General features: G+C 44.8%; 1 protein-coding gene across 3 annotated transcripts in view; it reads right to left on the bottom strand.

Moving 5' to 3' along the window:
• Window positions 1-24473, bottom strand: part of Cc2d2a (coiled-coil and C2 domain containing 2A) — an 82659-nt gene extending 58186 nt beyond the window's left edge. The window contains exons 1-9 of one of the 3 annotated variants that reach the window (XM_076546230.1): window positions 24292-24473; window positions 20477-20697; window positions 17601-17661; window positions 14945-15028; window positions 12624-12747; window positions 3403-3491; window positions 2978-3079; window positions 1663-1764; window positions 585-776 (exon numbers count right to left, since the gene is read on the bottom strand). In XM_076546230.1, the coding sequence (XP_076402345.1) occupies window positions 585-776; window positions 1663-1764; window positions 2978-3079; window positions 3403-3491; window positions 12624-12747; window positions 14945-15028; window positions 17601-17639 (732 nt within the window). In that variant the 5' untranslated portion in view covers window positions 17640-17661; window positions 20477-20697; window positions 24292-24473. Of the gene's footprint in view, window positions 1-584; window positions 777-1662; window positions 1765-2977; window positions 3080-3402; window positions 3492-12623; window positions 12748-14944; window positions 15029-17600; window positions 17662-20476; window positions 20698-24130; window positions 24225-24291 lie in introns of those variants that run through there. The other 2 variants (XM_015988831.3, XM_076546231.1) reach the window with 2 other exon arrangements.
• Between the last annotated feature and the right edge of the window lie 512 nt (window positions 24474-24985).

The following is a 24985-nucleotide window of genomic DNA, read 5'->3' as shown; positions in this document are numbered from 1 at the left end:
GACCTTTCATATTTCAGAGGTGGGTTTTCATTGGTGGCTTTTTGCTATTCCACCTACCTGGAAAACTGTACCTCGGAAGTGGTAACCCAAACAACAGTAATCCTAAAATCAAACAGGACTCCCAACCTTTGAAGATGCTTATTTGAGAACATTTGCTTAAAGAACCTGAGCTCAGAGTTACCTAGTATAATTTATGCCCAGGGGTGGTATTTGGCACAAAAACTTAACTTTCTTGTTAGGCTGTGGGAGAGAGGCAAGTCTGTCTCATTTGCTTTCTGGATCCAAGCACTCTAGGTATGAAATGCAGAGTAACCACTGTGCAAAGTCTAGCAAGAAAACCCTCAAACCAAGCTACTTCATTTCTTCCCTTACAAGAAAAGATGGACAGATTTAATCAAGGCCCTTGCTACCCAATGTGTGGGCTGTGTCAAAGGCTACAGAAAAATCAAGGGAGGTCAATTCTCATCCCATAGTGGTCTTCCTGCTTCCAACCAAGACATGGGTGAGCTGTCCTGTGGGGTGCTGCAGGCTCCTCCCCAGCCCCTTTCCTCCCTCATCTGTTTTCCCAGGCTCCCCCTGCACACCATCACTGTATCAGATACCGTTTTCTTTGCTCTCTCTTGTGCGCATGCTTCTTCTTCTCCTTCTTGGTCCTCTTGACGAGCTCTGCCTCCACCTTTTACTTGTGCTTTTCCCTCTGATTCCTCTGGTTCAGGATCGAAGTTGAAAGTGAAGAAATTATAGGCCTCTTCTGCAGAGGGGAAGCCAGGAGGGGGCTGCAGAGAAACAGACAGCAGGCAGCTTAGGTGGGGAAAGTGAACGAACCTCACATAACCAACTGACAGCTGGCTGGATGCTAACACAGCTCATGGAGGCCTGTTGACTGTATTGTCTTTGCTGAAGGTTAACTGAATTACAGGTCACAAATTTTAACAAGATCAGGAGGCAGTTGTTGAGTATTTAAAATAAGTAGTTCTAATTACTTCTTAAAATATTTTATGTGGATGAGTGTTTTGCCTGTATATATGTGCACTATGTGCATGCAGTGCCCACAGAGGCCAGAAGAGGGCATCAGATTGCCTAGGATTGGAGTAACATGACTGTGAATGGCCATGTGGGCATTGGAAACTGAACCTGGGTCTTCTAGAAGAGCAGTCAATGTTCTTAGTAGCTGAACCATCTTTCCCCTGCTCTACTTAAAAAAAAAAAAATGAGTAATTACAACCCAGTAAGCATGAAAATACAGTATTTACAAAAGTAAGCATTTCAGGAAAGATTATTAAAGTGTCAAACAGTATATTCATTGTTCTATGGACCAATGTAGAGATAATTTTGTTTAATAATGAGAAGTTATTATAATAACCTATAGTAACGTAGGTTCTCTTCATCTTTTTAACAAACGACAGTTATTGTTTTGGTTTCTGAGTTGTTACCCTCATTCCTTCTCCATCACGAAAGCTGGGGAACACCCTCTCATCATTCCCTGTCTTCCTTGTACCCCTCCTCCCTCTCCACAATGGGGCAATACTGTAATCTTGCCTCTAGGACTTTAAAAGTAGAAGTCCACCCCCACCCCCATCTGCAGGCAGCACGGCAGCATCTGTGATTAGGTATTTTTGAAAAACAGAAAGAAACGTGATTTTTAAAGACAGAATTTCTAACCTGGGGTTTCGACTTGATTTTTTGTGCAGAACCACGGAGCTTAAATCTTGCATGGCTCTGGGAGTCATCTTCTTGTTGAGTCCCTCCTACCTCTTTACTTGGCTTTGTAAAGAGTAAAAAAATGACACATTAAAGCAAAAAAAAGATCCAGAAATTAAGGTTATTTTAAGTTTTCTAAGTTGAGGGTTAGTCTTTGTCCTGGCTTAACTGTCAACTTGACAGAAACTATAATCAATCATCTGGGAAGAGAGTCTTAATGACTTAGAGACTCTAGGTCAGATGGGCGCCTGGACATGCCTGTGTGTATGGGTTGGGGCATGGGGATGTTTTGATCGTTGATTATGTAGGAGGACAAAGTCCATTGTGGGTGGCACCATCCCCTAGGCAGGGAGTCTTGAACTATATGTGAAAGCTAGCTGAGTATAAACAGCAAACAAGCAATCAAGGAGCTGTGACTTTATTCTTTGTTTTTCATTGTGGATGTGATGTTCTAAGCTTTGCCTTCACTTCCACAATGATGGATTATGATTTAGAATTAAGAGCTAAATAAGCCTTTGTGCCCTGAAATTGCTTTTTGTCAGAGATTTTATAACAGCCACGGAAATGAAACCACAGTGGTCCTCTAACAGCTTGTCTTCTAGTCTTTGAAAATCTTGTCATTTTACAGAGTGCTGTGGCCACAGGCTTCAGATATAGCTGTAGGTAGGGAGGTTGAATGTTTTCTTATTTCCCCCTGCTCTGTTAAGGCTGAACAACAACAACAACAAAAACTTTAGACCCCCAAATGAAAAGGCTTGTTTCATTCTGTAAATCTACAAATCATTCATTTCACAGAAGATCATTTGATGTCTACAAAGAAAGACATAAGTATAAGTCCAGCATAGCACCCAGGGCTCAAGGGCCATCCTTCTCACTGAGCCCCAGGTCCTGTTATCATCCTGGGACCAGGGTTGTTTCAGATTTGGGCTATTTTTCAGGTTTTGTAATATTTGTATCTCTCTGGCTGAGGCCTGTAAGAACAGCTCATATTCAGAGAACATATACCAAGGGAGGCTAATGAGGTAAGCTATTGGTAGAGTACTTGTCCAGCATGTGCAAGGCCCTGGATCCAGTTCAGGAAGAAAACTAAGAAACGTCCCATCTGAGAGGACCTACTATGTATCTGTTACTGACCGAAAACACTGTTAACGCATGCTAATTCAGTCCATAAACAACACCAAGAACTCGTTTGTAGGTTTGTCCCGTTGTGAAGAAGTAAAGCAGGGCCAGACAGTAGAGGAACCTCACATCAAAGTAGAAAGAAACCACGTCTCACCTCTGTGCCAAATTCAGTCTCTGTTTCCCTCTCACTGGGACTGCGCAGGCGCCGGGGCCTCGGGGTGGGGACATCCCGCAGCAATGCGCTTTCTGCCTTGGACTAAAAAACCAAATAGGAAAGTATTATTATATATAATCAATTATCGGAGAATCTTAGCTGCCATCTCAATAAAGAAAAGTCAGAAAAACAATTACACGCCGTCCCTCTGTAGGGATCAGAGCAAGGGAAATGGTTTAGCCGAATGACCGCCATTCTCCGGCACAATTTTCATCTGTCCCAATGCGAAGTGTGTTAACATTTCAGACCTGAAGGACAGACTGAATGGCTGTTAGCTCCATAGTCTGGAGCATACAAAGCAGGCAACATAAACCACCGAAAACTACAATCAGCCCTGAAGGGAACATTCACTCTGCCTCTCTTACCCTGGCAGCCTGAAGCTTCTCCCTCATGCGTTCCCTCATGGAAAATTCTGCAAAGCCTGTTCTGGATGCTGAAGGCATGGGAGGTAAGCCTTAAACATAAACAAACAAACAAATAAATAAATAAAGGACAATTACTTGTAAACATTTTTTTCCTCGGGGTGAATTAAATACAAAAAGGGATGTAATTTTGCTAGTATAGATCTGCACATAAGCAAACGGGTCACAGTGCTGGAGCCTTTTGACGGTGGAAGTATAAGCATTGGCTTCTTGGAGACTGACATGGAGAACTCTGCCCCACTAGGGACTGTCACTCTGGTTTAACAAAGACTAGAATGAGTGGCTCCTGACTGTTACAGGCACACAAATATATTTGCCGACTTAGTCAGCACTAGACTCCAACATGTCACTTCTTGGGTGAATGGGTAGCTGATTTGAGGTCTCAGGGTTTAATCCCCTCTTCAACTAGAGCAACCTTTTCCTAAAGACCTAGCCATAGCCCCTGGCTGCATCACTGAGATAATGTACCTATCACAGATATTACTGAACACAGAGGGGAACCACTTGAACAGGTACGTAACTATCATGTGTTGGGTATAATACTGTGTATGGAATGAGTTATGTAAGTCTCCACAGCATCCTTGCTGGATTATCACCAGATGATAACTCCAAGCTCAGGTGTTATCAAAACTGGGTGTCATTGTTGATGAAGACAGTGAGGTCACCTGTGACAAATGACTGGCTTCCCTGACCACATATTTAGAAAACAGAATGCTTAAGATTTGGTCTCAGTTCTGTTCTTTGATAACCCAACACCATCCTGAGAGAAATATAGGAAATATGATGGTGTTTGATGGGTAGAATGTTAAGCTCATTGGAATGGGAACCTGGAGCAGGTAAGTTTGAGGATTTAGGGGTGAAGTGATGGGGAGCTAAAAATGTCCTGCTAAGGAGTCTTGACTCGGCTTCCTGTAGAATTCTTGAAGCAGGTGGAGAGAGCAGAGTTGATGTCAGTAGTGTTTTCAGAAGCTGCACCAGCTAGGGTGTCCTGGTGATACCATAAGGAGAGAAGGTCAGTGGAGGGAGGGGAAGGAGAGGAGGAGGGGGAGCGAGAGGGGGAGAGTGAGGGGGAGAAAGAGACGGGAGGGGGGAGAGAGAGAGAGAGAGAGAGAGAGAGAAGAAGAAGAAGAACAAGAAGAAGAAGAAGAAGAAGAAGAAGAAGAAGAAGAAGAAGAAGAAGAAGAAGAAGAAGAAGAAGAAGAAGAAGAAGAAGAAAAGTAGAGAACAACATGGAGACTGGTATGCAGGATGCAATCTGTGGTTCCCAATAGCAGCCAGGTCTGGAACTTTTAAATACAGTGAGTCACAGCCAAACCTAGTGAAGTCCGAATAGTACGTGCTTCAACTACACTCAGGAGGACTTTGGTCTAGAGAATAAAGGAGAAGGAGAGGATGCTAAGAGTTGACTGAGGCATCAAGTTGGTGATGCTACCGAGCGAGAAACAGGTGAGGATTGGAGACAGGCTGGCAGTTTCCAGGGGGAAGCTTGGGGTGCAGTGGACATAAATATCTGAGCCACTTATCCAGGGAAAGAGAAAAATAGAAAGTGTCTAGTATCGCATTAAGAATGTATAAAGAAAGAAATGGGGTACAGGGAGTACAGATGATGGGAAAGAGTACAGAGGTCTGGAAGCCATCTGGGAACACAAGGCTGACATTGCTCTAGGCTAAGGGGTTTACTAGGAAACAATTCTTCCAGCCGCACTGGTACAGTGACAGTGCCTATATTTTAGTCCTAGATTTCTATCGTTATCTATAAGTTCATTCATGCCATCTAACAATCCTCTGCACGTGAGGATATGGAAACTTTGTTCTTGCTGGTTTTTCTTTGCTGCAGCAGTGAGCTGTTTTCTAAATGCCATCTTCCCATAAATGTAATCACAGCTTCCCCTCAGGCTGGCGAGTCCATTCTCTTCCCAGGTCAGCACAAGCCCAGCCAGTGTGAGACTGAATAGAAGGTTACTAATGAAACAGAATAACTGGCAATTAGTTGGGCGGGGGTGGGGAGATGTCTTAGGAGACCTGTTTAATATTTACAGTTGTTTAAAATAACTGTTTTCCATATTGTACTACAACAAGTATTAAAGTACTTAACCCCTAGGTCAAAGGGAGTGAATTAGCACCATGGCTTTCCTTGGGTACCATGGTAGTAATGGTGCCACAACGTATCTCAAAGAAACAGTCATGGCTACCACCAGCTTTCGCTCAAATAACAGTGACATTTATTTTGCTTAAAGTACCTTTTGAAAAAAAAATATTTATTTTACATCCCTACCTCAGCCTCCTCCCCTCCCACTCCCTTCTCCCACCTCCTCTCCATCCCGCCTCAATCCACCCCTCCTCCGTATTTGCTCAGAAAGGGACAGGCTTCCCCTGCAAACCATGGCATATCAATTTGCCATAAGATCAAGTATCTCCCCCTGTATTCAGGCTGGGCAAGGCAATCCAACATGAGGAATAGGTTCCCAAGAGCCAGCCGAAGCACCAGGGACAGCTCCTGCTCCCACTGCTAGGAGTCCCACAAAGCTACACAACTGTCACATATATGCAGAGGGCCTAGGTTGGTCCCATGCAGGCTCCCTGGTTTTTGGTTCAGACTCTGTGAGTTCCCATGAGCCAGGCTAGCTGTGTGGGTTTTCTTGTGATGTCCCTAACCCCCTGGCTCCTATAATTCCTACCCCTGCTTCTCAGCAGGACTCCCTGAGCTCAGCCCAATGTTTGGCTTTGGGTCTCTGAATCTGCCTCCATTAGTTACTGGATGAAGGCTCTCTGCTGATAACCTGGGTAGTCCCCAATCTGATCACAGGGGATCAACAATTCAAGCTATGCATCCACTGCTGCCAGGAGTCTTAGCTGGGTCATCTTTGTAGACTCGTACAAGTTTTCCTTGCCTCAGGCTTCTACCCAACTCCATAAAGCTCCCCTTTTCAGTCATCTCTCTCAGCACTCTCCCCCCCTACCCACCCCCCAACCTGATCCCTCAAGTTCCCATGCCCATCCTCAGTCCAACCAGGAGATCTCCTCTACTTCCCCTTTCTGGGAGATCCAAGCATCCTCATCTTGGGAACTCGTTGTTACCTAAAAATATGGAATGCTTCATGAGTTGAAGTACCTTTTAAAGTGTAATGCCCCCCATGGCTATGTGTATATACTCTCTTTTGACTAATGGGTCATTACCAAGGACCAGATACAAAAGCATCTGCCAAGGGTCTTCCCATCACATTGCTCACATTTTAGTTGGGGAGATGACATGCCTCCAAGCAGAATTAGGAAATCTTAAAAACCTCTAAATGTCTTTCCCAGCATAAATACAAGATTAGCAATTGCTAAGGATTAAAGAAGGAGGGATGAAATCAGAGAAGCATATATTTTTAGGGCATTGAAACTATGTTGTGTGATTCCTTTGATTAGCATACTCATCTCTTGTCCAGACACTCCACGGTAACCCAGCCTCACTCCTTCAGGCAGCTTCCCTGCTCTAACATCAGAAAATTTGTATCCTGTGTCTATGTCTCCAGGTCTTGATGACTTTGAAAATGCACGTCTAAAATAAATCATCTATTTCATTTACTCAAATTTCACTGTATTTTCTTTTCTACTAGTACTGAAAAATTGGTTCCGAAGTGGTACTTTAATCAGAGAAACTAGCAAGAATGAATGGAAAATGAAAAACAGATGTTTGTGAGAAATGACTTGACGTTTGATCATTACTCTGTTAAAAGATGGTGTGAGGTGGACTCATGAAGGATGCACATGCTTTGAAACTAGACACTTTTTTTTTTTTTTTTTTGCTTTTTCGAAACAGGGTTTCTCTGTGTAGCTTTGCACCTTTCCTGGAATTCACTTGGTAGCCCAGGCTGGTCTTGAACTCAGAGATCCACCTGGCTCTGCCTCCCGAGTGCTGGGATTAAAGGCGTGCACCACCACCGCCCGGTGAAACTAGACACTTATTTGATTTGCAACTGGTGTTCAGTCAGTGAAATTCTTTCTTATGTGGAATGTCAGGGTCATATGTATCTTAGATGAGCAAGTTAGAAGCCAGAAGTTTTGCTGCACAGACATGTGCATGGGAGAGACCATGGGGTCATAGTTGTGGATCTCTCTGTCTCTGAATGTTGTCTGACCTTGACAATACTGGGAGACCTGTACAAATGTTATAGTGAGGTGATGGAAGGTTACAGTCAAGGCGAGGCCCTATGGTGAAAGTGATGATGGGTAGTCCAGACCTATGTGAGGTTTGGGAAGTAAAGAGTCATGGTAAGAATCATGCATTTCCATCTAGGTGGACAGACCCATTGGAAGGATGTGGAACACAGTCTGCTCTGAGGGGTAAGTGAGCATGCACACCTATGCCAGAACAAGGCCGGAATACAGAGCAGAATCTATCATCATCAACAACAACAATCCAATAGGAAATGAGTTATTTTTGGAAGTAAGGAGAGGACTCTGTTATGTGGTCATATTGTGTTCCCCTATATATTGTACACCCTAATAAACTTATCTGGGGTCAGAGAACAGAACAGCCACTAGATATAGAGGTCAGAAAATGGTAGCACACATGCCTTTAATCCTAGCATTCTGAAGGCAGAGATCCGTCTGGATCTCTGTGAGTTCCAAGCCACACTGGAAACAGCCAGGCATGGTGACACACGTCTTTAATACCAGGAAGTGATGGCAGGAAGCAGAAAGGTATATAAGGCGTGAAAACCAGGAAGTAGAGCCTGGTTAAGCTTTTAGGCTTTTGAGCAGCAGTTCAGCTGAGATCCATTCAGATGAAGACACAGAGGCTTCCAGTTTGAGGAAATGAGATCAGCTGAGGAATTGGCAAGGTGAGGTTAGCCATGGCTTGTGTTCTGTGTCTCTGATCTTCCAGCATTCACCCAATACCTGGCTCCAGGTTTGTTTTTTATTAATAAGACCTTTTAATATTCATGCTACATTGTTACTCTTTCTGGAAAAAGATCAGGAACAGCTGGCTTCAGTCCCATGAAGATTCTAACTGGCTCTGTGCCCCCTTTTAGGAGTTCCCCATGGGCTGTCCACAACTGCTGCTAGGTTTATAGAATGTGGTTGAATTATTAAGTCTAAAGATAACCCCAGGTTAAGTCTGTGGGTCTACAGCAATACAACAGGCAGCAAGTACGGACACAGGTCAGCATATGAGAGCTGGGACCTGCTTCCGTCACTCCTCCATGTTAACGCTCCCCAGACCTTGATCTACTAAAAAATGCCCGAGGACAGGATTACTTAGAAAATTAAATAATACAGCATATGTAAAGGCCTTATCATGGTGCCTGCTACATCATTGCCTAGCTCAAACAGTATTAGATTCTTTTTTTTTTTTTTTTTTTTTTTTTTTTTTTTGGTTTTTCGAGACAGGGTTTCTCTGTGCAGCTTTGCGCCTTTCCTGGAACTCACTTTGGAGACCAGGCTGGCCTCGAACTCACAGAGATCCGCCTGCCTCTGCCTCCCGAGTGCTGGTATTAAAGGCGTGCGCCACCACCGCCTGACTCAGTCTTAGATTCTTAACATTTTCAGACATATCTGATATATCTGCTCCTCTACACACTCATAGCTCTTCTGTCCAGAGTAAAAGCTTCAGATAAACCAAAAAGTTCCATAGCTTTCTCAGCATTATCCATGAATGTGAAACTTCATTTCAGGGCTGGAAAGAACACAAAATTGGAGGTTTCACCCATGAAATATAGTAAATAATGTTTGTTAAGTAGTTATGAATAATAGCCTCACAATTCATTTATGGAACATTAGCTTTAGGTCTAGTTAACAATCTTTCACATAGGCTCAGATTGCAAACATACAACTTCTCCATAACATTTAAAAAAGGGGACAGGAGGAGTCATACAAAGAGGGTTCAACACATGAAAAGCAACTGATATAACACACCACAGAATAAGGACCCAAACCACATGATCATCCCAACTGAAACAGAAAAGATGATTGACAACATTTAATATTTCTTCAGTATAAAAATGTTCATAACCTAGAAAGTGAAGGAACAACCTCAACCATATTCAATTCTCAAAGTTTTTTTTTTTTTTTCCCCCTCTAAGATCAGGACCAAAGAAAGATATTGGCTTTTGCTATTTCAACGTAATACTGGGATTCGTACACAAAGCAACAAGGCAAGAAAAAGAAATGAAAAGTCACCCAGATTGGGATGTTAAAAGTCAAACGATCTCTATTTAGTGATTACATGATTTGGTATAAAGGAATTCTAATGATGCCACAAAAGACTTGTTAGAGTCACTCACAAATTCAGCAAAAGTTGCAGGATACAAAACCAGCACATAAAAATCAGTTGTATTTGCATATATCAACAACAAACCACTCAAAATGAAATTAAGAAAACAATTCTACTTAGAATAGCATCGAAAACTAAGTAATACATTTAGGAGGAAGTCAATGAAGGAAGTAAAGGGCTTACACACCCAAAAACCAAAATTCTGCTGAAAGAAAGTAAAGATGTGAAAAATAAATGGAAGGACTGTATGCTTGTGGATTTAAAGACCCAGTGTTGTTAAAATGTCAATACTACCCAAACCATCTCTAGATTTACCACGATTCTTGTGAAAACCACAATGATTTTTGTTTTGCAAAAATAGAAATGTCTATGCTAAAGTGCTTAAGGAATATCAGAGGACTGTGAATGGCTAAAGCAGTTTTGAAAGGCTTCACATTTTCTAATTTCAAAACTCACTCCAAAGCTAACATCATCAAAACTGCATGGTAGTAGCATAAAGACCAAAATATAAACCCATGGAGCAGAATAGAGAACCCAGCAATAAATACATGACTAACTGGTCAGATGATCCTCAACAGATATGCCAAGACCATTCTATAGGAAAGTACTGTATTCAACATATGGAGTTAGGAAAACTCATGTCCAAAGACAAGAGAAAGATACTGGAAGCTGATGGGTTCAGCAGGTAAGGCCCCTACCATCAAGCCTGATAGAACCTGAGTTCTATCCCTGGGAACTAGAGTGGAGGGAGAGAACTGATTCACACAGTTGTCCTTCGATCTCCATATGTGTACCAAAGCACAAAATGCACCCCCCAACAATGTAAATAATTAAACTAATTAATAAATTAAAGACGAAATTGGATCTCTGCCCAATAAACAAAACTTAACTCAAAATGGATAAGGGGAACGCTTTATGACATTGAATTGGGCCACGACTTCTTGGAGAATGACACTAAGAATACAGGCGTTGGGGGCTGGAGAGATGGCTCAGCAGTTAAGAACACTGGCTGCTCTTCCAGATGTCCTCAGTTCAATTCCCAATGACCACATGGTAGCTCACAGCCATCTATGAGGGGACCTGATACTCTCATCTAACATAAATAGAGAACTTGCATACATAAATAAAATCTCTTTAAAAATTCAGGTGTCAACAGCAAAACAATAAGAGGAGCTACATCAAACTTCAAAAACTTCTGTGCACTGAAGGATGACGTAATCAACGGAGTGGACACAGTGCAGAGTCTGCTATGAGGGGGATTCTGTCCTAACAGAGCAGTCTTTTCCCAGCATCCCTCGGGAGGTGAGGTGTGTACTGAAAGGTGTGTACGTATTGTGGAGGGGAGAAAGAACTGCTCTAGATGGAAGGTTGAGGAAGCCTTCTCCAGTCCCAGCCCCTCTCTCCAACTACCAGATTCCCACGTCTGTAAATCCATGTCCACCCGGGTACCCAAGAAGCGGCTCACACTCTCCATCATTATTCCTGGTTACTGGTCCTCACACAAGTCCTTCCTGCTGCCCGTTTCCTCTGAACATGGCAGCCCCACTTGCCCCGTTGCTAAGTCAAAGCCACGGAAGCCACCAACCACCCTTGTGCAACTCTATCCGGTAATAAGGGACCCCCGTGTTGCAGTCAGTGAGCAAAATATGCTTTTGAATTTTAAGTCACACAATCTGTGATATTTAGTTAGGGCCGCCCAAGCAGACAAAGGTGTGTAGAAAAAAGACCAGCTGTTTGGGGGTCAGTCTTAGTCTGTTTTTCTGGGATTCCTGGCAGCTTTAATTGCATGTTGCTTCCATGCTGTTGGAGCCACACTTTTCATCGGGTTGGACTTAGGTCGGCTGCTTCCAAAGGCCTCCGATGTCTAATAGTTACTCCACTCCCCAGCTCTGCCACATGCACGCGCATAAGGACTGTGCACATTTCTTATCCAATCCACTTTGCCAGAAAGGTCTCCAGTGAAGGGCAGTGGTTTTCCCCACAGTGGGCTCACAGTGAGAGAAGCTCACTGTATGGACAAGGACAAATGTTGTGAAGTCCAAGGACTGCCCAAGGCTCTTTAAAAAAAAATCACATTTACATATGTGTGTGCACATCTATGTGTCTGAGTGTAGGTGTGAGCTTGCCTCAGTGAACCCATCATAAACTACAGGTGTCTGTCCTCACCTTCTACCTTGTTTGAAACAGGGTATCTTTGTTGTTTGCACATCTGTGTGCCAGGCTAGCTGAGCAGTGAGCTTTGAGGGATACCTCCACTCATAGGAGGTATTGATCTAGGAGTGTTGGGATTACAGATATGTCCTCCCATGCTTGGCTTTTACATGGGTTCTGGGGATTTGAACTCGAGGTTTCACATTTGTATGGCTAAGTGCTTTTCCCACTGAGCCACCTCCCCAGCCTCCTTGCCACAGTTCCCGGAAGTAGAAAGTTAGTGTGCAGCGGATGACTGTAAGTGTTGTGAAGGGTGAGTGGCCTTGAAAACTCCCCTCTGTTCTTCAGTTTGATGCTTGTTCTGCTCTACTCACACGTGTGTCTCCTCTCTGTCACTCTCCTTTGAATTCTGACATATTGGATTATCTGTGCTATTTCTACTTCAGTTACTGCCGTCGACCTTTCCTGGATATAGCGAAGCCCCCTAACTGTGTGTCTTATCTTCTAGTCTGTGCTACCCTAGAAATTGAGCCACAGAGATGTGGCGAAATGAGTGGAGCCCCCTTAAAGAGGGGCCTCCCAAGCTCAGCCTCTGAGAATTACTACATTCCCTTTCGCTTTGTCCTATTCAGACAGCCTTACCCCTGGTCAAACATAGAAACAATACTCCTAATCAAGCCCCATATTGCTCAACACTGGGTTTGTGGTTGGCAGTTAATAACTACCAGCCAAATGCAAGCAAGTTACTCACTCCGGGGTCCCCGCCGGGCTGTCAAGCTCAGGAGGTTGGTCTCAGGCTCTTCTTCCACCATCTCCTGCTGGCCACCATCTTGGAATTTGTTTGACACCATTTCCTCAGGGGGAGTAGCAGGTGGCTGTGAATAGATGAGAGGTTTCTGAGATGCCCGGACCTCAACTAGTTCAGCCCCCTTTTTTAAGACGTGGTGGGATCACTGTAGAAGGGCTGCGCCTTAGTACTTTGCATGCTGTTCACGGTGACTCTGTTGCTCAGGTCACTGAAGTCAGCCTGAGTGCTTGCTAGGAGGCTTCCCATCATAGTGGTCAAGGCACCCCAAAATATGACAGTTTTCACATTTGCTAGGGAGAAAAAGCTTAAAGCTATGCAGGGGATCACAAAAGAATACTTCACCTCCAACCCCAAATAGACAGGAAAGGCCTGTTCAAGTGTCACTGGCTAACGTGGGCTGACACTGTTTCCACACGGGATGCCCCGGAGAATAGACTGCGGTATCTTCCTCCAAGTCTTGAGGAAGCAGCGCTAGTAAGGATGCCTCTGTGCCAGGCGGACTAAAGCCCACAGCCAGCTCAGCCTGGCTAGGAGCCCTGGGCAAGCATATCCCTACTTTCTCTGTACAAGCATTGTTAGGTACTGGGAACCACAGCTCTGCCCTATCTCTAAACCCATGGCTATGCACAGGGGAACTGCAGCACAGAGATCCTGATGGAAACAGATCACTCAGAAGGATGGGGCATCTGAATAAAACCGTGGCTGGGATCAAGGCTCTAGAGCAGATTAAGTGAACACAAGGATGCCTGTGAAATCAGGCTTTGGAAACAGCCACCGAGAGTTGCTGCATTGCCTGTGGCTTTCCCTTTCAGTCCGAAGATGCCAGGCAGCTTCATCTTTGGTCACTCTCTGCTCACTGAGTGATTCTAAAGTACTTTTTATCTGATACCACACGGTCCCGCCCCCCCCTCCCCCCGCCAGGCTGCAGAACAACACACAGGCTGAACTCCTAAGAGCTTCAGGACACTCTGCGGCTGTGGGTGTCCCTAGTCTAGAGTGGGCAGAGAGTGGTTGGCTCCTGTGCTCTGGCAGCTCCTCAGTCCCCCGAGCCTTCCCCTGTGGCTGGATTCAGCCTGTAGGGAAGGTAGAAGGCGCTTGTCTTGCCCGCTTTCCCTCGTGGAAACAGGCAGAGTTCCCAGGAGCCAGCAGGAAGGTTGGTCCCTGACTCTTTCAGTGCCCTCTCCACCACCCAGGTCTACTCTCCCTCTCCCGGCAGTCTCATCATGTGACTGCTAGCTCAAAATGGCGCTCCCCTTTCCCTCCCTCCCAGGCTGGCATAACAATTAATCCAGGCAAGTCTCTTGTCTATAACTGTCCCTTTCTTGCCTTTCTTCTCCAGGACAGCAGCTCCAAATTAAGGGAATTGAATTACCTTGCAGGGATGCTTCCAGCGGAGGAGGTGGGGGAGAAATGGCTGCAGGCTGGGGAGACTGGAGTTAACTGTGAATTTGGGACTTGGAGTAGGAGAAAGCGGGAGTCTCTTAAGATTTGTGATCCTGCACTGCCATCTACCGCCTATTATAGTCTATGACCATCAGTGGCAGCACTCAAATCAGGGGCTTTCCTCCTTCCTAGAGCCCGAAGAGACAGCATAACACATATACAAAAACAAAACAAAGAAACAAAAAAAAGACAAAAACTCTTAATATGGGCCATAGCCTTATTTGGAGTGCTATGTCTCTCTATACACCCTACCAGCATCTCACACATTATACCATCCACCTACATCCCTGCCTCACTGTTTCCAGGAGTAAGTCAAGAGATGCTACTCATGGGAGGGATTTTATCTGCGTTGGCATTCTAGTTAAGTTTCTATTTCTGTGACCAAGAACAACTTGAGGAAGAAAGAGTTTGAACTTCCAGGTAACAGATCATCACCAAGGGAAGTCAGGGCAGGAAGTTAATGCAGGAACCCGAAGGCAGAAACTGAAGCAGAGAAGGAACACTGTTTATTGGATTGCTGCCAGGGTCATGCTCATTTACTACTTCTTATACAGCCCAGGCCTACCTACCTAGGGATGACACTGCCCACAGTGGGCCGGACCGTTCTACATCAATTATTAATCAAGAAAACGCCCCCCCCACATCCCACAGGCCAATTCCTTGGTTGAGGTTCCCTCTTCCCCTGAGTGTCAAGCTGACAATGAAGATCACATTCACAGAGGGATCTGTGTGACTTCCCAGAGGTATAGGCAGGCTTCCCATCAGTGATATGTATCAATAATATTCTGCATGGGCAGACACAGTTTCTCATCATTTCTTACCTTTTTCTTTCTCTGTTGTCTTTGGACCTTTGAATTCTTCTTCTGTCTTCCCACCTCTGCATCCACATCCTCTCCAGTGAACTCCTTTGTCAAAACACAAAGAAAAGAAGATAGTCTTCAGGTATTAAGTTTCTCCCTGTGCTCAGCTACTCTCTACCACCTGCTACCACAGCATTGAGCAAAGGGACAGTTAACAAAATCTAAGTGGCCATCCACCAGCCACTCTTCTCAAAATAGGCAGGCTCTGGAGAACTTTCACTCTAACTGAGACATTGTAAGTGAAATGGGGTTAAAGCTCCCATTGGTATTGTTGCAAATGCTCATTCATGCTCTCAACATTTATTGAGCACTTACTGCGTACCAAGTCTTAGGGCAATAGTGTACATACAGTGTGGTCCCCACTCTCATTCTAAGGAAGGTGACAATGAAGTGAAACTTCCAAGACAGATGGAGAGGCAGGGACAGACAGCGAACTCATGTTTGAGGTTTCATTTGCTGCTTCTCAGGCTGATAGCCAGGTAAGGAAGAAAGGAACAATACTATAAGTCAAATTAGCAGAGCTTCAACTTGCGGGGAATTTTAGCAGATCTTTTTGGAAAGGGAAAAGTGTAAATGTCATGTTCTCTTTTTGTATTATGCATTGTATATTTTATACCTAAGAGGTTAGAGCTCAAATCTCTGAGGTGCTCTAACTTTAACATTTCCTAGTAATGCACTTTTATAAATGTTGGCATCAGAACTTCTGAGTGAACAAGAAACTGCAAAGTGACTGGATATGTAGTAAACACCTGAGATCCCTGAATTCGGGAACTGAGGCAGGAAGACCAGGACAGCCTGGGCCATACAGAAAGCTAGAGGCCAGCCTGAGTTACAAAGTAAGGCAATCTCAAAAATAGATGAACAGACAAAGAGAAACATCAAGGCTCTTATTGTCTCACCAAATCCACTGAAGCAGAATTGGAAAGCAGAGCCTGGATGTTTGTGATGTAAAGTTTCATAGCAACCTGATACAGATGACTGGTCCATGCCACTATTATTCCCCTTTCTCCTCGGTTATTGGGCTCAGGGAAGATGCAGAGGTCAGTTCCAGGGGACAGAGCTGAGATCCCAGCCAGAGAATGGGCTTGGCTCAGGCTTTTGGTTTTGTGATGATCTCTGTCTATCTGGAGTTCTGAGTAGAGGCCTCATCCTCACTCCTTTCCCCAGACCTGCCAGTGAAGGACCGCTCTTAGTTCAGAGAATCCCCAAGAGGATGATAAGGTCCAGGTGGGCAGGCGTGGCTCAAAGTCTAACTTTTAGTTTTCTTTGGCTTGGAACAAACCATTGAGAAATCTAGGTTATCTTTTGTTTTCTAGTAGTATCCTAATCCTCAGTCACTGGGAAAGCATCCAGTAGGAGTTATGGGGATGCTCGAAGCTACAGGGATTTTGTCACTGCTATATCACCTCAGACTGTTAAATGAATGAACAACAGAGGTGTGTGTGGCTCACAAGCACGTGACAATTTGCTTAATCTGTGTGATGTTATTAAGGGTGCCCTCAGGGGGCTGGAGAGATGTCTCTATGGTTAGGAGCACTGGCTGTGCTTACAGGAGATCCAGCTTCAATACCCAGCACCCACATTGTGCTCACAGCTGTCTGTAACTCCAGTTCCAGGGGATCTGATACCCTCACACTGACATGCATGTAGGCAAAATACCAATGCACATAAAATAAAAATAAATTAAAAAGTGCTCGTAGGCTTTGTTTTCTGTTTTCGAAACCCCACGAGCCTTAATTCAAAGGGAGTCAGGGTTTGGGGAGATCTGGCCCCTGCTAAGTGGGCTGCAGTTTCCACTGCAGGTGGCTTCCCTTGCCTGGTCTGAGTTTTTGTTCAGCAGGCAATGACAGACTGTAGAGACAGGGTTTCGTTCATAACCTACAATTGTCAGAAGTGGTTAGATTTATTAGAATTGGAGTTCTCTGAGCTGGGCCCAGTAGCCTACAGTGAGAACTGCTGTGTGCTGGATTCAAGAAATGGCGACAAAAGTTCCAGAACATCCAGGTAGAGGTGAGACCCAGGCTATGCAAGGTTGCACAACCCTCATCATCTGCCTCCTTCCCCAACAAAGGCAGATAAAGAACACCCGGAGTGGGTATTCTGGCATATGTTCAGTTCAATTAAGTTTGGCCCAATGATGCCTCTGTACTTGGCAGATGTAACAAATGATAATTTAGTATGCAAATGAACTAAAATCTACCTAGGGGTGTATTTTTTTTAAATAAATAGTTCTGTCTTGGAGAATCCGAGTGGCTGTTCCTAGTCTATCACAGACCAGCAGAATGATTGGACATGTTCAAGCAAGGCAACCCTGAGCCACAGCCAAGCAAGCTTTTCTAGGACCTCACTTCTGATGAAGGCTATGCGACCCTGCAGGCACCCTGAGGTCTCACCTCTACCTGAACGCTCTAGAACTTCTGTCACCATTCCATGGGTCCAGCAACTGTGCCGAGCACAGCTCCCCATACCTCCTCTGGTTCTCAGAACTGTCTGATTCTGCAGAATTTCATTTGTCTGAAGCATCACTTTTTAACACATGCAGTAAATGCTTTTTATTGCCAGACTGAACTTCCTTACCCACAAAGGGTTCCAAGGGGGAAGCCAAGCAGTGACTTACCTCTGAAATTATTTTTACTTTTTCTTCTTTGGGATTCATCTTGGCTGTGATGGTTTCCAGACTGAGAAAGGACAAGGAAGAGGTCAGGCATAGTGAAATCATCAGTGTCTCTGTGCAGGCAGACTGAAGCTTATCCACATGATCGAGCTGTCCACCACAAGTATTGCAGACCCCAGGAATGGGGGAAGTAAAAGAAGGAGGGATGCTAGTTCTCTGCCCCACTACACGCTGGGGGGCAGACGGGCCTTGGCTGGAAGTCAGCTGCAAAGGACCATTTCTGGCTTTCCTCTCTTTTTGCCCTCTAAGTCTCAATTTTCAATCTCTTTCTCATTTCAAGGAGCAGAGAGACGAGACTGGAGAGGGCACCAAATCCCCTCACCTCCGTAACCCCCCTGGGTCCCAGCACTCCTCTGCTTCCACTTGCTGCTGTGCTGTGGTCTCCACTTTCACCTAGCCCATCCCTTGCCTGTCACTGGGTCCCATCACTTCCCTCCCCAGGACTAGGATCTTATGATCTCCTACCCCAACCCTGCTGCCCGGACAGTCATTTCTTCCTGCTCTGTAGGCTTATTCCTCCCAGACTGAAAAATAACCTGTCTTTTCCTTACACAAAAATGCCTTTTCTTCATTTCACTTCTCTCTTTGTAGCATTGCTCTATTTTTTTTTAGCCTTTTTAGTAACACCCCAGAAACACTCCCTCTTTTCTTAATGTTTATTATGTTGGGTACATTTGCAGTGTCTAATACACCTTGTGCCGGCTCTTGCTGGGGTCTGTTAATGACTCCTGCATTGCTGTGTCTGATGGTCAGTTCTCTTCCTCAAGTACTGAACCTCAGGATGTTGTCAAAACACTTTCTTTCCTGGCTTCTGGAACAGGTCCCTTCCTGGTCATCATGCCACTCACCGACTGCCCTTTTCTGGTACCTCTGCCGGTTTCTCATCTCCCCAGCACCAAATGCTGGAGTGCTCTGAGCTTTGGCTCTGCCCGTTCTCGCTGCCCTTACTGTCTCGTCTTAATTCTTGGCCTGACGTACCATGTATACACGGATCTTTCCCACATCAACACCTTGAGCCCAGACACTTCCTCAGAAGGCTAGAACCCAGTTTGTGATTGTGTCTTGGTTACCTCCCTTGGCCCTAAATGAAGCCTGGCCTTTGCTAATGAGCCTGTGCTGTGGCCTTCCCATTGTACAAAACAAATCCACTCTACCCCGGCAGTAATCCTTAGCTGTTTTCACTCTCCTATGATACAGCATCCCTGTCATAACTTTACATGTCAACTTGACTAGATCAAGGGACACGTAAAAACCTGGAACCCAGCTCCCAAATAAATACACAGAGACTTATTCTTATGAATGCCTGGCCTTAGCTTGGCTTGTTTCTAGTCAGCTTTTCTAACTTAAATTATCCTGTTTCTCTTTAACTATGTTTTACCTCTGGGATTGTTACCTTTCTTTATTCTATGTATCTTTCTTTCCTTCTTACTCCATGGCCAGCTGTCTGGGTGGGTGGGTGGCCCCTGGAATCCTCCTCTCATCCTTTTCTCAATCCTCACTCTTTAAGCCTAGATTTCTCCTCCTATTTATTCTCTCTGTCTGGCAGCCCCACCTATCCCTCTCCTCCCTAGCTATTGACTGTTCAGGTCTTTAGTATACCAATCAAGTGTTTTAGGCAGGCAAAGTAACACAGCTTTACAGAATTAAACAAATGCAACATAAAAGAATGCAAAATGTCTTTGCATCATTAAACAAACATTCCACAGCATAAACGAATGTAGCACATCTTAAACTAATATTCTACGACAGTTCTGTGTGTCTGGGAGCATATTTCTAAAGTTACATCGGTGTTTGAATCCGAATGGATTGGGGAGAAGAACCATTTCCAAAATGAGAGGCACCATCTAATTATCCAAGACCCCCCCCCCCCAAAAAAAAAAAACAAATACAAAAGGAGAATTAGCCTATCCCTCAACTCCTAAGAGCCAGGATGCTTCCATCTTCTGACAACTAAGCCCTTTGGTTTTAGGGTACCAGGACTCTTACCAGTCCCCAACCCCCCTCCCACACCCTCATCTCAGACTTTTGGCCTTAAACTTGGAATGACACCATTGGCTTCCCTGGGTCAGGGGCTATTAGACTTGGACTGTCCTATACTATCAACGTGCAAGGTCCCCAGCCTGCAGACTGCTCATTGTGGACTTCACAGTCTCCAGAGTCAGGGGAGACAATTCCCCAGTAGATCTCTATCCTGGGAAACCCTGGCTAATTCAGCATCCCATCCCCCAGAAATCTGCCAGCCTTCTAGTAGTGACCAGGGACTATACCCCTAAGACCTCTGCTACTAACACTGTCAAGTCAAGTCCCATCATCTCTCTCCTGTCTCTCCTGCGGACTGCCCTGGGAACCTCCTGACTCTTCTGCTCTCCACACTGCTCATCTCCAGTGGTCTCTACATGGAAGCCAGGCTGAATGGTTGGAAATTAAGTAGGATCATAACATTCCATCACCTACAGTCCTCCAATGACTTTTCTTTGCCTAATGAGTGAAATCCAAAATCCTGTCCAAGCCTTACAGTTCCCTTGGCTGGTTTTGCACTTGGACCTTCTTGCCTCAGGGCCTTTGCACTCACTGTTTCCTCTACCTAGGACTTTCTTTCAGAAGCTAGCTACACTCGTAGACACAGACAGACAGTCTCTCTCTCTCTCTCTCCTTCTCCTCCCCCCTCTCTCCACAGTTCCTTTGGGTCTCTGGTAACAGTTCACTTTCAGGGGGCTCTTTCCTAAGAGTTCTTTAAACAATAACTTTCCCATTGTGTTATTAACCCACCAAGAACTTTGAGAGTACCTTACAGTGACTTCTTTTTCTATAATACTTACCACCAATCTGCTTTTGTAATTGTACATCAGTGTCTGCCCATCACTGTTAGAACTGATTCTCAAGAGAGCAGGAACTGCACTTGGTGTGATGTTATCCCCACAGCCTCTGCACACGCCACTCAGGAGACAGTGCATGTGTATTGTCAAAGGAATGGTTCAATTGCTGTTTGGGTCCATTTTCATGGGCACATTCTGGAGTCCTTCAAAGCTTCGCGAGGATGCTGTGAAGATAAAATGAGAGAAGATGAGGAGAAATATTCGGCACAGGGCTGACAAATCTTAAGCCTTTCTTGATCCCGTGGGAGGCAAATCTTAGCTGCACTGGGCCAGGTAAGCAGCTCACCCCATTGTTCAAGGTTTTCCGACCCTCCCAGGGAATTAGTGCGGTAATGAAACACAAACGATCTGCAAGGCGATTGTCTTCCATACAGACCCCTCAGAAGACTCAAGTGGAAGGGAAAAGATGAAAAAAGCAGACCCAGTGATAAAGGGGTGGGGGGCACTGGAGGGGGGCAGGAAACATACAAGGAGGGCCTCAGCTGGTGATGGTTCTGACAGACACCCCCGGTCCTTAGGAACTGAAAATAAAGAATGTGAAGCGTTTTAGTAAGCGGAAAACAGACTCTCCATAAATTAAGAAAAAAATCATATACAGAAGAAAGAAGTAGAAGTGGAAAATGACAAATGTAATGGACTTGTTTTCTCTCTCCCCATTCTTTCCCGATCATTACCTTCGAATGAGTTTTGAAGGAAATCAAATGACACCAAAATTTATCTTTCTTATGAACACTGCTGCTCAGAAAAGATGAATAAACACGACTCAGCTTTAATAAGCCCCTGTCATCAGCATTTGCCTTGGCCACTTGTTAATACATTCTATGACAATATCAAAATAAGAGCCCTGGTTTGTGGAACTAGAGCTTTGCATTCTCTACACATACATTCTGCTCATTCCCACAGTTCTCAGTAGTACATATGCCAACTAAGACTCAAGAAAACTAACATTTGAAAGGTTATGTGATGTGCTCAAAGTCACAGTTTTCAAATCTCACATTCACAGTCTGACCTTGGCACTTGGTGGTTCCAAGTTCTCCCCAGTCCCAGGCACCACACTCTTTGAGCTAAGTCTTGCTGAACAAGGTAATCATCACTATTGTATACTAGTTCCTTATTGTGAAAATACTTACAATGCAAAGCCACAAATACTATAGCAGTGAGGAAGGGCATAGACATCCCTAGGTCAATAATCTATTTTACACAGTACAGAAAACCAGCACATTTTTAAAGGAACGTACCCACACTGTTATCTGACTGCAGTCTCTAAAAATCAGCCAATCAGAGTCACATCCAGGACCCCGTGATGACCCTACAGGATGCAGAGGATTGAGAGAAAGAGGCATCTCCCAATCATAGCTGCTCTCAAAGGATAGTGTATTGATTATCACAAAGAAATTATGGTTTTAAAGAGTGAGGGCTTTGTGAAAAAAATAGTATAGACCTAGGTTCAATTTTCCTCTTCTCACCAGCTTGTGTGATCTTGGAGTAATATTGCCAATTCTGTAACGTCACAATTGTACTTCCTGTCTCAAGGGGTGATGGTTTATTATGGGCTCCATACTAAAAAAAAAAATATAATAAAATGCCTGTCATAGACCAGGCTCCCTATATTGGTAGGTTTTATTATTAAAAACGCTGCCAGAGTTAGGGTCAAAACCTGAGCCTTGGCAACCCTAATAAGATAGGCTTGTCCACCAGTCCTGCACTAGGCTAACTAAAGATCTGAGAAAGGAGATTTATTCAATCTGCATTAGGAAATGGAACAAATGTGTCCAGTGACCCCAAAGTCCATCTTCCAGGGTCCTGGCAGGAAGTTCAGGTTTGAGTAGAAGGTGCCAGGAGACATACATCACTAAGCAGTCTTGGTCGTGTGTGGTCCTGCCCATCACTGACACATCATTGTCTCCGCCACAGTATCTTCTACAAGGTGACCGCCAAGCTGCCAGAACTGGCTTTCTTGGAGACAAATTCTCCCTAAGGTTGGTACCAGAACATGAGACATGGAGGCAATCCAGTTCCTAGAGTCCATTGTTTTAATAGTCTGATAGCTGAACAGAGAGGCACCCATGTCTCTTTGAAGCAGTGGTTCTCAGCCTTCCTAATGCTGCGGCCCTCTAATATAATTCCTCAGGTTGTGGTGACACCCAACCATGAAATCATTTTCGTGGCCACTTCAGAACTGTAATTTTGTTAGTTACAAGTCATAATGTAAATATCTGTGTTTTCCAATGGTCTTTGGCAACCCCTACAAAAGGGTCATTTGACTCTCAAAAGGGGTCGTGACCCACAGGTTGAGAACCAATGCTCTAGAATGTCTTTTTTAAAACCAGAATGGTCATAAGAAGAGGTCATGATTGAGAGGGAAAGTGGGAGGAAGGGCTAGAGAGGGGCAAAAGAGCTTGGGGGACAGAGGAGAATCATAAGAAAAGTCTTCAGGTATTGATGCCCCACTCCCCTTACTTTCTAAGCCGTGGTGGCGATAATCAAGTCTCCTTCTTCCAGCCAGGCTTTTCTCTGACTATCTAAAGTGTTTCTGGAACCTCCTGCCCTCCTACCCATGTTCACTTTCTCTCTTCAGAGACAAAGGGCTTTTCTCACCCCTCCCATTAAAAGCTGGGGCGTCGCAGGAGCTGTCAGATGCCTTCTTTTATGATTAATGACGTGACAACAAATGCTTCCAGCCACAGCTTCTAGAGCACAAGGTTAGTGACATGGCTGTGTGCAGTCATTTAGTCAGATGGATATGACACTGTTTGCTGCAGTGTGCAGGTCTGTACACAGGCTGTGCTCCATGGGATTGGTCCAACCGGTGGTATGGGAGTTCTGGAAGTTCCTCCCTGGAACCATCCCGCTGTTCATCGAGCTCTAGGCCCTAATTTACAAGTCTCTTTTGGCACTAGCTGACAGTGCTCTCATTATCTGTTCACATATCTGCTTCCCCAGTAAACTCCCTGCATTGGACCTGGTCTAAGTCATCTTTGTATAATGTAAAGTTGTATTCATCATCTGCTGCATTATTGATGCTCTATAAAAACTCAAATGAATGACTCTGTACATGAACTCTAGATCTGTAAATGAACTCTAGGTCAAATATCTGTATCTAGATCAATCTATGTATATCTATGTACGTGTGTATGTATACATATATACACACATCTCCTCTATCCATATACAGTCCTCCCTTCTCTCTGCATATTATACTGGCATTACACTAATTTGCAGAAACATTTATAGAAAATGCAATAGCAGGCATGTATTTCCTATTAGATTTTATTAGCTTTTCATAGCACCTCTTTGCAAAGAAGAAAGCAGTCACTTTAACTGACAGCCTGGTAGATTTTCTTTGGAGCTTGGCAGCCCTCAGCCCCGTGGTTCAGAGATCTTTGTCTAATACCAAGAAAAATGAAGTTTGCAACACTGAGTACTCCTCATCCCCACCCCTGGAACAGTTTAAACTAAAGGCCTGAAAGCCACATGCAGCCAGTGTTTAGCAGCACTGGCCAGAGAGGACGGCACTAGCTGGCGTTTCCCCTGCAAGCCCGACACCAGACAGCCGCTGAAATCAAAGCTGTTCCTGCAGCGCCCCTACTTACTTACTTTCCATTCAGAAAGCAAAATTACCAGAGTCCCTAGAGTTACAAGGCATTCCATCCGCTCTCATGGCACCCAGGGAGGGGCTGACCTCCAAGCCGGAACTGAAAGGAGATGAAAGCAGGACACAGGGACAGCAGCCCCGGTTCCGCTGAAAACTGATTTACCTTAATCCACTTTACAAAACGCAGTTTGCAGGTTCCAACTTTCTGGGATTGGAGGGATGTGATGAGAGACCAGTTGGGTCAAGCCAGAGAATCTCTTAGACATGGGGGAAGGGGTGTGCTGGGGATAAGGGAGGCTGCTCCCTGCAAAGCTGCAGCCAGTCTCAGGACAAAAACACCAGCTTAGCAACCGGTTCCCAAGGAAGGTCACTAGGCGGCTTTTTTTTTTCTTTTAAAGTGACAGTTTACTTTTAAGTCTTGGAATATGCGTTTGTTGGGCAAGCAGAGGGAAATAACCTGCTGAACAGAGACAAAGGAGAAGCCACTGGGAAGCTAGGCAGAGAGGAAACAGGATCCCAGCACGGCGCCCTGACTCATGTCACTGGGCTGCATGGCATTTTGGGTAGAGGACAGAAAGTGTTCACAAGTAGAATGATTCAGAATCATGGCGGTCCATGCTGCGTGGAGGAGGTGTCTAAGCCAGCAGCAGGGACGTCTCTGTGGAGGCCTCAGGGCTCCAGCATGTGTTATGTCAGGATGTTTGCTGGCTGTGCAGGGAAGCTTGCATGCACAGGCCTAACCTCTGCTGGTTCTCTGAATCCTCACTACATATGACCAGTAGGGATACAAATATAATGTCTCAAAAACAAAAACGAACAAACAAACAAAAAAGCAAATAGGAGAAAAGGCAAAGTAG

Source organism: Peromyscus maniculatus, chromosome 10 (assembly GCF_049852395.1).
Source record: "Peromyscus maniculatus bairdii isolate BWxNUB_F1_BW_parent chromosome 10, HU_Pman_BW_mat_3.1, whole genome shotgun sequence".
Lineage (NCBI taxonomy): Eukaryota > Metazoa > Chordata > Mammalia > Rodentia > Cricetidae > Peromyscus > Peromyscus maniculatus.
This window is presented reverse-complemented; position numbering and strand designations above follow the sequence as displayed.